At 42.0% G+C, this 16,760-nt stretch overlaps 1 protein-coding gene across 1 annotated transcript in view; it reads right to left on the bottom strand.

Annotated features, from left to right (window-relative positions):
* The window catches only part of LOC132832339 (copine-4), a 321,120-nt gene extending 304,792 nt beyond the window's left edge, over positions 1 to 16,328 (bottom strand). The window contains exon 1 of the mRNA XM_060850268.1: positions 16,149 to 16,328. Coding sequence (XP_060706251.1) covers positions 16,149 to 16,328 — 180 coding nt within the window. The remainder of the gene's footprint in view (positions 1 to 16,148) is intronic.
* Positions 16,329 to 16,760: the final 432 nt, after the last annotated feature.

The following is a 16,760-nucleotide window of genomic DNA, read 5'->3' as shown; positions in this document are numbered from 1 at the left end:
GAGGTTGAACAGGCTGGGGGTGTTTTCCCTGGAGCATCGGAGGCTGAGAGGTGACCTTATAGAGGTTTATAAAATCATGAGGGGCATGGATAGGGTAAATAGACAAAGTCTTTTCCCTGGGATGAGGGAGTCTAGAGCTGGAGGGCATCGGTTTAGGGTGAGAGGGGAAAGATTTAAAAGGGACCTAAGAGGCAACTTTTTTCAATTACAGTATTTAAAAGGCATCTGGATGGGTATATGAATAGGAAGGGCTTGGAGAGATATGGGCCAAACGTTGGCAAATGGGACTAGATTAGGTTAGGATATCTAATCTGGATGAGTTGGACTGAAGAATCTGTTTCTGTGCTGTACATCTCTGTGGCCATATTAATGTTGACATTTAAATTACCAGCACAGTAATATAACCACTACGCTACCACACCCCTAGCAGTAGGGTTGGGGAAACCTAAAAGAGTATGAAAATCCGTATTAGAAATCACATTCTGCTCATTACCAACGTCAGTATGAAGATCTGATGCAATGTGCTGAAAGACCAGAGTTTGACAGGGTGGATGCTGAAAGGTCATTTCCCCTTTTGGGAGAGACTAGGACCAATTGGCATCTTAAGACCATAAGACATAGGAGTGGAAGTAAGGCCATTCAGCCCATCGAGTCCACTCCGCCATTCAATCATGGCTGATGGGAATTTCAACTCCACTTACCAACATTCTCCCCGTAGCCCTTAAATCTTGTCAGGTTTAAGGGTCACTCATTGGAGGCAGAAGATGAGGGGGATCTTTTTATCTCAGAAGATCGTCCATCAGTGAGATTCTTTACCACAGAGGGCTGTCGAGGCTGGGTCATTAAGTGTATTCAAGGCTGAGATAGAGAGATTTTGTTTTTAATCAGTAAGGGAATCCAGGGGTAGGGGGAAAAGGTGTGAAAGTGGTTCTGTGGATTATCAGATCAGCCACGATCTCACTGAATTGAGGAGTAAAGTCAATGGGCTAAATGGTCTACTTCTGCTCCTGGTCTTAAATATTAAGTTGCAGCAGTTTGTCAGATATGCAGCTAAAATCAACCATGAGGGCGATGTCAGAGCTGATGAAATCCACTCCAAAAGTGATTCCCTGCCCCGTCCATTGACCATATTCCCTTCTGCTCCTGTAAACAAGCACCACCCACTTTCACACCTACAAAACCCATTAAGAAAGCAGACAAAATCACTCCCGTAATTGTGTAAAGCATGAACCTAACATTACTGCAGCTGCTATCAGCCCAGCACCCAGATGACCACCTCCCTGGGATGAAGCAACATTAAAAATACACTCATCATTGACTCAGACGCAATGGTCTCTGGCTTCAACCTCCCTCAATGAGGTTGGACTGAGGTGAACTGTATCAGCACAGGACCTGGTCAATGTGGTCACTTGCTACATAAATGCATGATGGGAGACTGACACAAAGTGTGACTGAGACCAGGAATGCTAGACTGTGGAATACAACACATCCTCCTGTTCAGTCAGATCCTCGTTTCTCTACCCCTGTACCTCGGGAGGTCACCAAACCACCGAGAAAAAAAATGGTAGGGCCAGAAGAAGGCCATTCATCTCACTGTGTCGATACTAACTCTCTGAATGACCGTCGTTTCTCACTGCCATTCTCCCATATCCCTGGATATTGTTCCTATTTAAATACATCGGTCAATGCCCTTGATTGAACATACTCCCACCTCTCTTTCAGTCTGTGCATTTTCAACCTGAACACCTACTTTAAGAGGAGAAAGTGAGGTCTGCAGATGCTGGAGATCAGAGCTGAAAATGTGTTGCTGAAAAGGCACAGCAGGTCAGGCAGCATCCAAGGAACAGGAAATTCAACATTTCGGGCCCGAAACGTCAAATTTCCTGTTCCTTGGATGCTGCCTGACCTGCTGTGCTTTAACCAGCAACACATTTTCAGCACTTACTTTAAGAGATAAGTTGTTTTTTACTTCATTTTCACATCTTTTGCAAATTACCTTGTATATCTGCCATCTCATTCTTGATTCTTTTATCAGCGGGAACAGTTTTTGCCCATTCACTACGGCCAAACCTCTCATGAATTTGAAAATGAGGTCACTTCTTAACCTCCTTTCTAAAGTGAACAGTTCCAACCTCTTTAATTCATGTCCAAACCCGAAGTTTCTCATCCATGGAACCATTCTTGTACACTTTTTCCTCACTCTCTCCATTGCATTCTTAAAGTGTGGTGCACAATATTCCAGCTGAGGTCGAACAAGTGACTTTAAATAAGGTCATCATAACCTTCTTGCTCCTGTATTCTAATCGCCATGATGTGGAGGAGTCGCTGTTGGACTGGGGTGTACAAAGTTAAAAATCACATAACACCAGGTTATAGTTCAACTGGTTTTTTTTAGATTCCCTATGATGTGGAAACAGGCCCTTCAGCCCAACCAGTCCACACTGACCCTCCCAAGACCCATTTCCCTGTGACTAATGCACCTAATACTATGGACAATTTAGCACGGCCAATCCAACCTAACCTGCACATCTTTGGACTGTGGGAGGAAACTGGAGCACCCAAAGGAAACCCACACAGACACAGGGAGAATGTGCAAACTCCACACAGACAGTCACCCAAGCTGGAATTGAACCTGGGACCCTGGTGCTGAGAGGCAGCAGTGTTAACCACTGAGCCACCGCGCCACCACCCCATATTTGGAAGCACTAGCTTTCGAAGTGCTGCTCCTTCATCAGGTGGTTGTGGAGGTTAAACCTGTCCACCTGACACCTCTTTGTACTGAGCTTCACTCCTGACCAATCTGCCCACTCCATCAACTTCTCAAATTCTCTTTATAGTTTTACACTGGCCGCCTCATAAGTGTACAATGCTTCCAAGATTTGGAAAAATGGATAACTAAACTGGACATCCCACAATAAGCTTTTGCTGTCAGGTGATGATAATGGTTGTGTGTTGTTGGATATCAGTGCTCCAGAATACAAAGCCAGCAGATGTGAGCAAATGGTCACCCTCCAACAAATGAGACCCCTTGGCCATTTTCTCCCCATGAATTAAAAACAAGGAAGAGAAATTTTAACAATATATCTGATTATATTTGACATTTTAAGTTTATGGATTCATTCTGGAGAAGCAGAACTGAACTAATAAATGCTTCTTTTTGGAATGGATAATTCCCCTTCAGTTTGAAAATGTTTTTTGCATTAGCTAAAGATTCTGTGATTCAAAAATGAGCTCCTCAGAAGTTAATCTGTGCTTTCGTTGAACACAGTAGTGCTCTGCAAGTATTCGGAGCTATTGCCTGAACTGCTTCATCAGGCAATAACTGTGTTAAAGCATTAAAATGTATCAAAGAGCTGTGGATGCTGAAGATCTGAAACAAAAACATATAGTGCTGGCAAACTCCAGCAGATCTGGCAGCACTTGTGGAGAGAGAAACAATGTTAATGTTTCGAGTCCAGCCGGCCTTCACAGCACAGTGGCTCAGTGGTTAATGCTGGTGCCTCACAGAGCTAGGGACCCAGTCTGATCCCACCATTAGGAGACTGTGTGGAATTTGCGCATTCTCCCTGTGTCTGTATGGGTTTTTTTTTTAGATTACTTACAGTGTGGAAACAGGCCCTTCGGCCCAACACGTCCACACCGACCCGCCGAAGCGCAACCCACCCATACCCCCACACTTACCCCTTACCTAACACTACGGACAATTTAACATGGCCAATTCACCTGACCCGCACATCTTTGGACTGTGGGAGGAAACCAGAGCACCCGGAGGAAACCCACGCAGACACGGGGAGAATGTGCAAACTCCACACAGTCAGTCGGGAATTGAACCCGTGTCTCTGGCGCTGTGAGGCAGCAGTGCTAACCACTGTGCCACCGTTTCTGCCAGGTCCTCTGGTTTCCTCAAGAGATGTGCAGGTTTGGGTGGATTGGCTGTGCTAAATTACCCACTGTGTTCAGGGATGTGCAGGTTAAGTGGATTAGCCATGGGAAATGAAGTCTTACAGGAATATGTCAGGAGTGTGGGTCTGGATGGATGCTGTTCAGAGGGTCAGTGTGGACTCAATGGGCTGAATGGCCTGCTTCCATACTGTAGGGATTCTATGGTTCATGCTGAAGAAGTCACACCAGACTCAAAATGTCAACTCCGCTTTCTCTCCACTGATGCTACCAGACCTGCTGAATTTCTCCAGCAATTTCCGATTATGTTAAATCATTGCTGCTTCTGAAAAAACTCATGAAATATCTGCAATGATTTTCTTCATTTACTATTCACCAATTTCATTGTGACTAATGATTGGAACTCACGAAATGCATCACGATGAGCATGGAAACCTTCTAGTAAAGGAGACTGTAGAGGGAAGGGCCAGAAGCTCAAGCTATTGTTATACAATCTCCATAGAGACTGCTAACTTTCAAAAGAAAATTCAAACTTCCAGTTCACAGCTGAAAGAACAACATTCCACTTTGTTAAATTTTAATTATATCAAACATCCAAAACCACGATTGATTATTGTTCATGTCGACAACTTATACTTTGACTCATGGCAATGGACACCTTTTGGCCACGTATAACATTTTGAACTCTAGACAATGACAGTTCTTATTGCAAAATGTCCATAGTCATCCTCAACTTCCGTTTTACTTCCTCAATTGGGTAACTTCTGATTCACGAATTATGTTTCACTGACAGGGTTATAACTGTAGATTCCTTCTCAAAGTTAGGTGAAACCTCAAGGCTCTTTTAACAACTCACAAATTTGGTCTTCAATCTGGATATGCATTTCCATATCCGTTCTGCACAGCAAAGAAACACAGTCAGCATTTCCTTTGCTTCCGGTCAGGCCTGGCTGCTTTTGTCCTCTGATTTCTCTCTTTTTTAACTGGCTACAAACCACACAAGTCCCACCCAAGTGCAGAACCTCTCAGTCTGACATATCCCTGGATTTTTCAGGAAGTCTATCAACTGATCTCAAAATGGTTTCCTTTACCATTGTTTCCATGGCACTGGGAAATACATTAGCTCTGTGGTTACGTAAAATTATTAATCGATGATCTTTGATCCCTTTTGTTTGTCAGCAGAGACTAAAGTGGCTGGTTTAGAATTTCTCCTTTCTGCGAGAACTTAGGAACCACTTATGGCTAAAGTTCCTAAGGAACTACTTAGGAGCTGTTGCAATTGTCTCCAAATATAAATATCTCACATCTTCCTGTTAATAAAACAATCTGAGTCACTTCTGTGCTCTTAACAATTAAACAATCCAGGCTTACAATTGGGTAAATTGCAGCACAAATCTCATGACCACTTTTATCCACACTGCCCTATCCTGAAAGCAAGTCTTAAAATATAGAAACCTTATAAAAGTACAATTATAAAACATAATTTTATATAACTCACAACTGTAAGAATGAGGGACAAGATTAAAGAAAGATAGTTGAACAAAGGTTGGAGACAGCACATCCCACAGAGAGAAATGAGGCTGTAGAATTTGCTGCTAGGGTTAATGGAGAAGACAGCAGCCAAATCAATTCTCATCCATCTATCTGATCGAATATTTAAGGTTGAGCTGGTATCAGAATTGGGTGTGCATGACTAGGGCTCTTGTTCACATGATGGGTAAATACCAGTTCGGGATGGATGAGTTGAATGTGCTACTTCTGTGCTGAAACATTCATGTCTTTCTGATGCATGTTCAATATTCAGTTTCTGCTCAGGTGGATCGTTCCAGAGTCAGTGACAGATTCCAAACTTCTCCCCTTGCATTACTGAACCATCTCTGCTTGAACTGTTTCTGGCAAGTAAATAGAACTGAAGAATCTGCTTAACATTTCACTGCAGCACGGGCTTTATCTGATCAAAGGCAATAGAGAAATGACCCTATCCATGTAAATGAAAGGCTGTCTAAATTATTTTTAGGATGTGGACTTTCCTCAGTGTCAGTCAGCTTTCAGAATAAATGTCAGTGCCACACTCAATACCCTCTGACATTGGCCCATTACACCGGTGCTGAGACATTTTTGGGAAATGGTATTGTTAAAAAGTCAGAAGTCATCAACATGAGAACAACCCGATGACTGGCTCTTGGGCAGGTGGACAGGAACAATACAGAGGCAGAAATCTACAAACTGCAAATAAAATTAAGAGTCTCTCTCTCTCTCTCTCCCTCCCTCCCTTCCCTCTCTCTTTCTCTCTCTCTCTCTCTGCAGTGAAATAATCAAAACCTGTGAATACAGTTGGCTATTATCCTACACCAGTTGCTATAAATTGTTGCCTCTAACCAGCAACTGACAGACTATACAATGACTGTAGGAAAGACTGAAAGGGGCCAGAAATAAGAAGATCAGACATTAGAAGGATTTGATAGAAGTAAAAGGGACAATTCATTGAATCATGTGGATTGGTTCTCTTGAACTGTATTTCCCAGCACCTTTCTCTCCATCCATAGCATCCATGTTTGGTCATTTGTCTACATTTGTCTACACTTGTATACAGGAGTTTAAGGGAATACTTGGCAAAGCAGTGGCTCAGTGGTTAGCACTGCTGCCTCACAACGCCAAGGACCCAGGTTCAACTCCATCCTTGGGTGAATGTCTGTGTGGAGTTTGCACGTTCTCCCTGTGTCTGTGTGGGTTTCCTCCCACCATCTAAAGATGTGCAACTTAGATGGATTGGCCATGGGAAATTGTCCCATAGTGTCCAGGGATGTGTGGACTAGTCATGGAAATTGCAGAGTTACAGGGATGGGGTGGGTCTGGGTGGGATGCTTTTCAGAGGGGCTGTGTGGACTTGATGGGCTGAATGGCCTGCTTCCATGCTGTAGGGATTCTGTGATATTCAAGTTTCAGCTGGTAGAGTTACAGGTTGAAAATTTGGAATTTTTTTTTGCCTGTAGCAAGAATTGATTCCTTCATAACAAATAATAGTTTATCATGATGTATAGAAATTGGGAGGTAAATTGATGACTCTGGGTAACTTGATTAAATCTTTAATTTTTGTGATGACCCTGGGATCAATAAGGCTTCAGTGTTAATACATTTTAGAGACAGTGAGGTCTGCAGATGCTGGAGATCAGAGTCGAGAGTGTGTTGCTGGAAAAGCACAGCAGGTCAGGCAACATCTAAGGAGCAGGAGAATCAGTGTTTAAAGCATTAGCCACCAATCAGAACAGGCAAAAACATTTTTTCAATATAAACCTGATACATAAGAATCCAAGTTACCCAAAAATATGTACATTCACAAATACGAATAAATGTCTTCAAAGTGTTCCACAAAACCGAGATGGTGTTGGCAAAACTGACTAACTCTTGCATTGAAAACACGTAATTATTCAATCTTGAACTTAACTCCAATGGACCTTAACGTCAGCACTAATGACATGCAGTTTTCTGGAATTTGTTCAATTCCAACTACGTTCATAGCAAGATCACAGGTCTACAGAACATTCTTTTTTGATAACAAACAAATCTGTAGCATGCTGTAATTCTGAAGTGTAGTGGAGGTGGTTCACAGAATTGTTGGCAGAATGAATACTTGTTTCTACAATGATAGTCAAGGCTAGAATATTGCACTCCACTTATCCTCAGGTAATCTCATGCAAAATCAATCCTTAACCTTTGGCCCCAGAATTTGTAGATATTCATGCAGCAGATCTTTAATTCAAGTCCAAAAGTCCTTCAATTTTCCATATCTTTGCAGAATCACAGGAGTGTTACAGCAAAGCAGGAGGCTGTTCAGATGTTTGTGTCTGCACTGCTCTCCAAATAAGCATCAGGACTTACAGCCATTTTCCTGCCGTTTCCCCTAACCCTTGCATATGATTTTCATTTAAATAACCATCTAATGCATGAAGTGAACCTGCCTCCAGCACATTTCCCAGGCAGTGCATTCCAGACACCATCGTGTGAAAAAGCTTTTTCTCACATCATGTTTACTTCATTGGAAAATCACTTCAACTCTGTGGCCTCCTGTTCTTTATCCTTTTAAGAGCATGAATGGCTTATCTATTCTATTCGCCCCTTTGCAATTTTCAAACCTTCCATCAAACCTCCTCTTACCTTGTTCTCTCCAAGGAGAACAGACAAATCCTTTCCAAATCTATCCTCATCACTGAAGTTTCTCATGCCTGGAACCATTCTTGTAAATCACTTCTGCACTCTGTGTTGATACCCTTCCTATAGGTGTTCACAATACTCCAGCTGAGGTTTAACAAATTTTTTATACAAATGCAACATCACCTCCTTGCTTTTGTGCTCTCTTCCCCTATCAATAAAGCTGAGAATATTGTACTGTTTTACTAACTGCTCTCTCCATCTGTCCTGCTACCTTCAATGATCTGTGCACATACACACCCAGGTCCCTCTGCTCCTATACCCCCTTTTTGGAATTGTACCCCTTGTTTTATATTGTCCCCCCATGCTCTTTGTACAAAAGTATCACCTCACACTTCTCAGCATTGAACTTTATCCGCCACCTCGCCACCCACTCCACTAACTTGTCTATGTCCTCTTAAGGTTCTATACTGTCCTCCTCATAGACTATAATGTTTCGCAGTTTTGTATCATCCACAAATGTTAAAATTGTCCTTTGCATCCAAATACCAGGAAATACAAGTGTACTAATTCTTGTTAAATTCTTCTGCACTTTCTCCAATGCAGCTCTGGGGAACTCCACCACAAACCTTCCCCAAGTCCAAAAAATATCCAATGGCCATTACTCTCTGTTTCCTAACCCTCAGACAACATGCTGCTACCATCCCTTTGATTCCTTGAACTGTAACTTTTCTTACAAGCCTATTGTATGGCACAGTACTGAATGCCTTCTGGAAGTCCACGTACACATCAACAGCATTACTCTTCGATGACCCTTTCTATAACCTCTTCAAAACTCTCCAGCAAATTAGCCAAACACTATGTCCCTTTTAGAAATCCATTTTGACTCTCCTCAATACCTTGTGCTAGTTCTGGGTGCCAGGTTGATGCAGATATTCTAGTCAGTCTTCTGTACAATTATTCTTTTCTCCTTTAATGACCAGAAACATGAGTCCTTTTCCTGGGACCGCTTTCCTACTGAGATCAGCACCATGGCCAGCGACCGGTGTCAACGTTATATTTAGTAATTCCAAAGACTCGGCACAGATTTCAAATCATCAAAAATATTACCCAACTCTTTACAAAGCCCCTAAATCCCAACTTTTATTCATCATATTACAACACAAAGTATTTGTGCAACATATATCATATTTTATCCACTCACAGCCAGCAGTTGTAAAGGATTCAGAATCACACAGGGATCTGCAGTTTGCTCAACAGTACATTGTCATGAGGAACTTTTCTTCAAATCATTGCATAATATCTATCATTGTTAAAAATAGATTATCCTTTGCTTTTGGGAATTTACAGGGTAGATGTGGAAAGGTTGTTTGTATTTGGGGAAGATTCTAGCACCATAAGGAATAATTTCAGAATCAAGGATCACCCCATTTAAGACAGAGAGGGGAAGGAATTTCTTATCTCAGAAGGCAATGAAGTGTAATTTTTTTAACCATAGAAGGGCTCTTGAGTTTGGGTCATTAAGAATATTTAAGATGTGGAAGTGCCAGTGTTGAATTGAGGTGGACAGGATCAGATGTCTCACGACACCTGGTTATAGTCCAACAGGTTTATTGAAATCACAAGCTTTCAGAGCTCTGCTCCTTCATCATATTCAAAGAATATTCAAATAAGAGATACATAGATTTTTAACCAGTAGTGGTTCAAAAAGGTTTATGCAGAAAAGACAGGAAAGTGGAGGGGAGAATTATTAGATCAGACCTGACTGAATAGTGGAGAAGACTGAATGGACTAATTTTGCTCCTGCATTTTCTGGTCTTAAAGGAAGATTCTCTATTCTTTTATTCTTTACCAGATGTGGGTATCGCAGGCAAGGTTAATTTGATGACCTTTGAACTGTGTGGCTTGCTTGGCCATATCAGAGGGCAGTTATGAATCAACCTCATTTCTGTGGGGGTATCAGGAATCACATATATGATAATCATGAGTGAGGTGCTAGAAAAACACAGCAGGTCAGGCAGCATCCAAGGAGCAGGAGAATCAACGTTTCAGGCATAAGCCCTTCATCAGGAATCATATAACACATATATGATAGACTGGGTAAGGACGACTGATTTTCCTTTTCTAAAGGACATTAGTAAACCAGATGCTTTTTAAAACCATGATTTCATCGTCACCATTACTAAGATTAATCTCAGACACATTAATTGAATTTAAGCTCCATTAGCTTTCTTGGTGGGCATCTGAACTCATGAAAGGCTGATGAAGGGCTTATGCCCAAAACGTTGGATTTCCTGTTCCTTGGATGCTGCCTGACCTGCTGCGCTTTTCCAGCAACACATTTTCAGCTCTGATCTCCAGCATCTGCAGACCTCACTTACTCCTCGTCTGAACTCATGACCTTGGAACATTAACCTGGGCCTCTGGGTTTCCAGTCCACTACACCACCACCTTTCCACTTGGCAGAGGAACAAACAGTAACAATAGAAATGAGTTGGGATCTTAGCACAGTTCTACTTCACTGGACAATAGATCTGTTCATGCAATGAGCTTCCATTCTCAGTTGTGGGGGCTGCCTCAGGATGAACACAGTTGAGAGTGTGTTGCTGAAAAAGCACAGCAGGTCAGGCAGCATCCAAGGAGCAGGAGAATCAATGTTTCAAGCCATAAGCCCTTTAAAAGGAATGAGGTTTGTGGGTCAGGGTGGGGTACTAAGAGATAAATGGAAGTGGGGGTGGGGTTTGGGGGGGAAGGTAGCTGGGAATGTGATGAAGGCAAATGAAGGTGAGGGTGAGGTGATAGATCAGAGAGGAAAGTGGAGCAGATGGGTGAGAAGGAAGGAAGATGGACAGGTCAAGAGGGCAGTGTTAAGTTGGAGGCTTGGGACTGGGATAAGGTGGAGGGTGGGGAAATGAGGAAACTGGTGATAGCTACATTGATCACATTTGGTTGAAGGGTCCCAAGGCAGAAGACGAGGTTTTCTTCCTCCAGGCATTAGGTGATAAGGATTAGATGATGGAGGAGGCCCAGGATCTGCATATCCTTGGTGGAGTGGAAGGGGCAGTTGAAGTGTTCAGCCACAGGGCGGTGGGGTTTGTGGGCGTGGGTATCCCAGAGACGTTTTCTGAAATGATCCACAAGTTGGAGTCCTGTCTCCCCGATATGGGGGAGACCACATTGGGTACAACGGACACAGTAGATCCAAGACATCAGCAGCTCAGGCGGGCACCAGGGGATGGCAGAGCATAAGACAATTACTCACGCAGCTGGTTTCTTGGCAGAGAATGATGAGGGGAGAAAACACAAGGGAAAGAGAGATCGACCCTCACAATAGACCAGTCCAGCCTGGTCTGGCCAACATGTGACTCCAAAACAACAACAATGTGACTGACTCTTAACTGCCTTCTGGGTAATTAGGGATAGGTAATAAATACTGACCTAGACAACTACAGCCCATGAATGAATAAAGAAATTAAGTAAAACAGACTAAAACCAAAAAAATGCAAAGACGAGATACTTTTCAACAGTTTATTTTTCTCAATGGAGTTTGTATTTATCAAATTTAGATCTGTACAGTGAATCTTCTACCTAAAAAATTATATAAAAGATACACAAAGAAGGAGCGATTATTTATATGTGGAGCTTGTGAGAAGGCCTAGACATGGATGGATCTGGAAAGAATTTGTTTTAAATCTAGAGATTGAAAGCTGAATCTTGGATTATTTGAGGAGGAGTCAATTTTTTCTTTATTCAGTTAAGTGTTCGAATCCTTTTGAAAATTTATATGTTCCTTCTACTTTTCACTTACTTAACATTAAATTTGTGGGAAGGAAAGGTTTTTTTGTATATAGGAGAGCTTCTTTTTAGGCTTAATGTCACTGAGGGCATACAAGAGACACTGAGTGTGATGGTTAGTCAATTTAGAGAAGTAATTACATATCAGGATCAGTCAGATAGGTGGATGACTGTCAGGAAAGGTAAGAAGGTAGTTCAGAAGTGTCTTGCGGCTATTCCTCTCTCAAACAGATATTCCATTTTGGTTACTGTTGAAGAGGATAGTCTCTCAGAGGAAAATACTAGGGTGGCACAGTGGCTCAGTGGTTAGCTCTACTGCCTCACAGTGCCAAGGACCCGGGTTCAATTCCCGCCTTGGGCAACTGTCTGTGTGGAGCTTGCACATTGTCTGCATGGGTTTCCTCCGAGTGTTCCGGTTTCCTCCCACAGTCCAAAGGTGTGCAGGTTGGGCGAATTGGCCATGCTAAATTGCCCATAGTGTCAGGGGGGAATGGGTTGCTCTTTGGAGGGTCGGTGTGGACTTGTTGGGCCGAAGGACCTGTTTCCACACTGTAGTGTAGTGAATCTAATGAAGTAGCAGTCAGATCTTGCGCACTAAGAAGGAATCTTACATTAAACAGAGATTTGTCAAGATTTAAAAGAATAATTGTTATGGAGATTCTCCTGTCGGGGCACAGACAGGTGATACTGTGGCAGTCAGCATGAAGCTAGGATAGTATGTAGCTTTCTTGGTGCCAGGGTTAAGGACATCGCAAAACATTTGAAGTTATTTGTCAAAGGGAAAGTGAGAAATTGGAAATTATTGTCCATATTGGTAGGAACGACATGGAGAAAGGGTTAAAGCTTTGCAGAGTGAACATAAAAGGTTAGGTAGGAGGTTGGTGCGTGTATGGAGTGAGCTGTTAGAGGAAGTGGTGGAGGCATATAAACATTTAAAAGGCATCTAGATGGATATATTAGTAGAAAGGATTTAGAGGTATATGGGCCAAATGCTGGCAAATGGGACTAGATTAATTTAGGATATCTGGTCGGCATGGACAAGTTGGACTGAAGGGATTCTGGATTAGTGGTGCTGGAAAAGCACAGCAGTTCAGGCAGCATCCAAGGAGCAGTAAAATCGATGTTTCGGGCAAAATCCCTTCATCAGGAATAAAGGCAAAGTGCCTGTATTTCTCTCTCCACCTTTCAGGCACTCTGTCTGTATTCCTGATGAAGGGCTTTTGCCCGAAATGTCGATTTTCCTGCCCCTCGGATGCTGCCTGAACTGCTGTGCTTTTCCAGCACCACTAATCCAGAAATCTGGTTTCCAGCATCTGCAGTCATTGTTTTTTCCAAGTTGGACTGAAGGGTCTATTTCCTATAACCGACAACTGGGAGGCCTTCAAAAGTGTAATACCGAGATTTCGGAGCATTATGTTCATATTAGAGTGAAAGGCAATATATGAGGTATTGACAACTGGGTTCAACTGAAGCTCTTGAAGAGTATAAAGAGTGCAGGGGCAGTCTTAAGAAAGAAATAAGGAAGGCAAAGAGGGGATAAACAAAGCCTTGGCCAGTAAGGTTTAAGATAACCCAAAAGGATTTTACAAATACATTTGGAACACGAGAGGAACTAGAGAGAGTTGGACCCCCTTCAAAATCAGGTTTAAAAGGGTCTTTGAACCCCAGGAGATGGGAGAGATATTAAATAAATAGTTTGCATCAGTTTTTACTGTGTGAAAGAAATGGAAGCTCGAGAACTCAGGGAAATAAATATCAATGTTTTGAAAACAGTTCACATTGCAGAGGAGGAAGCGCTAGAGGTCTTAGAAAACACAACCATGAAGATAAATCTTCAGGACTCCATCAAGTGTATTCCAGGACACCGTGTGAAGTTCAGGAGGAAATTGCGGGGCCCGTAGCAGAAATATTTGTATCATCTATAAACAGGGAGTGGAGGGTTGTTAATGTTGTGCCATTTTTTAAGAAGAGGTGTAAATAGAAACCTAGAAGCTTTAAACCTGCCTGACATTAGTGGTGAGCAAGTTGTTGGAGGTGATTCAGAATGATAGGACTTACATGCATTTGGAGAGAAAAGGAATGATTAGGGATAGTTAGCATGGTTCTGTGCAAGGGAATTTGTGTCTCATAAACTTGATTGTGATTTTTAGCCAAAAAGATTGATGAGGGAAGAGCAGTAGATATTGTTTACGTGGACTTTAGTAAAGCCTTTTACAAGTTTCTGCATAGTAGACTAATCAGTAAAGTTAGATCACATGAGATTCAGAGACAGCTTGCCAACTGGATATTAAATTGGCTTTATGGTAGGAGACAAGGGTAGAGGGTTGTTTTTCAGACTGGAGGCCTGTGACCAGCACTGTACCACAATGATGTGTACTGCATCCACTGCCATTTGTCATTTATATAAACAATTTGGATGAGAATATGGGAGGTATGGTTAGTAAGTTTGCAAATGACACCAAATTGGTGGTATAGTGGGCGGTGAGGAAGGTTATCTAAGATTACAAAGAGTTGGGAGAGATATTCAATAAATATTTTGCCCATCTTGATCAATGGTCAATGGGCTGAGGGGTGACAGATTTGGATAAATGCAAGATATTGCATTTGGTAAAACAAGCAAGGACAGGATTTATACAATTAATGGTAGGGCCCAGGGTAGTGTTATTGAATAGAGAGACGTAGGGGATCAGGTACATAATTCTTTGAACTTTGTACCACAGGTAGACAGTGTGGTTAAGATGGTGATGAGCACACTTGCCTTCATTGCTCAAACTTTTGAATATAAGAGTTGAATGTCATGTTGAGATTGTACAGGACATTGGTGAGATCTCTTCTGGAGTACTGTTTCCCACTCTGGTCACCTTGTTACAGGAAGAATACTATAAAACTGAGAGGGTTCAGAAAAGATTTATGAGCGTGTTGCTGGAAATGGGGGGTTTGAGATATAAAACCAGACTGGATTTTATTCACTGGAGCGTAGGAGATTGAGGGGTGACCTTATTGAGGTTTATAAAATCATCAAGCATAGAGATAAGGTGAATGACAAGGGGTTTTTTTCCCCTAGAGTCGGGAGTTCAAATCTAGGGGGCGTATTTTTTAAGGTGAGAGGAGGAAGACTTAAAAATGATATGAAGGTCAATATTTTTACACAGTGAGTGGTTCATGTGTGGAATGAACTGCCAGAGAAAGTGGTGGATGTGTGTACAGTTCCAAGTTCTAAAAGACATTTGGATAAGTCCATGAATAGGAAAGATTTGGAGGGATATGGGCCAGGAGCAGGCAGGTGGGAGTGGTTTAGTTTGGAAGCACGGTCAGCAAGGACTGGTTGAAACTAAAGATCAGTTTCCGTGCTGTATGACTTTTTAAAATAAAATGGATAATTGCTTTATGTTGCACAAAGTGGATGCTCAACTCAGAACATTAGTTTACAATGTATATTAGACAAATCTGAATTTTAAAATGAGATAAAAGTCCAAAGCTCAAAATATGCAACAAAGCTGGTGCAATGTCAGAAATTGTGGCGATCCAAAGAGTCTTGGGAGATGAGGTCAGCTACACAAACCAGGAAAACTGCAAGGGCAGGCACAGAAAATCATTGAAAGGGCTTGTCTAATGGTAAGTGTTGTATCTGAAATACAAGGAGGTAGAAGTCACACTTTAGATAAACAAACACCCATTTAGCCCACACCTGAGCAGTTGTGGGCACGGCATTTTCTAAAGTTTATAAGGAGTGAAGCTTATGAAGAGGAAAGAGGGAGGGTAAATAGAGAGACACTATTTCTGCTGGTGGGGGAGACTCAGACTCTGGAGCAGATGCGAAAAATCAGAGCCAGAGATTTCAGGAGTGACATTAGAAAACATTCCTACCCATAGAATGGTACATGCTTAGAACTCTCATCTGCGAATGACGGATAGCATTAGAAGAATTCCACACTTAAAGTCTTGGACTGTTTGCCAATGGCATGAAAAGGGTCATTGATCAACCATAATCTCATTGATTTTTGGAGCAGGCTTCCCCTATACCTGAAAAAGCTGTCTATGTGATTTCTTTTCTGGGGAATGGTATTTTCAATAGCATTCTATTAACAAGGGGAAAAAGAACAACAATCAACTGCTGGTTGTGTCATAAAATTGAATGAAAAAAAAATACCTCCCTATTGGTATTTTGACCTCTTTCCTTCCTTGAATAAATTGGTATTTTGAACAGCATCATTGCTACAGCACCCATAAACAAGGATGGCTGCAGTAACTCCAGTACAAGGTGTAAAAGCAGAGTTTTCAATGTCAAACGGTTATGACCATACCTCCAGCCATTGTCCGTGTGACTGCATTTTAAGGATGACACAGGGATCTGGTTTGGAGAGTGCATCTCGGTCCGATATGCCTTTGCACGATACTCGCAGTTCCACCTTCGTCAGGCAGGGGCTGGAAAACAGCCCCAGCGTGTTTGCGGCTGACTCATAGATGTTGCTCATCTTCTTCATAGTACGCTGCCCTGCGGAAAGATCAAGGAGATGATTTCTCATTCTTCCCGTTTCGAATGGGAGCTGTATGACTTTGGCAGAAAACATTAATGAATTAACAACAACAGAAACAGAAATTGCTGGAAAAACTCAGCAAGTCTGGCAACATCTGTGCAGAGAAAGCAAAGTTAGCGTTTCTGTCCAGTGATCTTTTTTAACTAATTAACTGCTTGTTTTAAACGTAAATACTATCCCACATAGGAACAAAGGAAAGATTATAACAATAACCATGACAACAATTTGCATTTTCCTGTAAATAGTAGCTTTGATATAGGAAAACACTCCCAGAATACTTCACAGCAGAGGTTTTTGACACCAGAAAGTGATATTAGGACAGTTGAACAAAATCTAAAGTCTAGCATAGGGGAGAGTGATAGGGAAGACATAATGTTC

Source organism: Hemiscyllium ocellatum, chromosome 34 (genome assembly GCF_020745735.1).
Source record: "Hemiscyllium ocellatum isolate sHemOce1 chromosome 34, sHemOce1.pat.X.cur, whole genome shotgun sequence".
Classification (NCBI taxonomy): Eukaryota; Metazoa; Chordata; class Chondrichthyes; order Orectolobiformes; family Hemiscylliidae; genus Hemiscyllium; species Hemiscyllium ocellatum.
The sequence above is the reverse complement of the archived record's forward strand: the minus strand, read 5'-3'. Positions and strand labels throughout refer to the sequence as shown.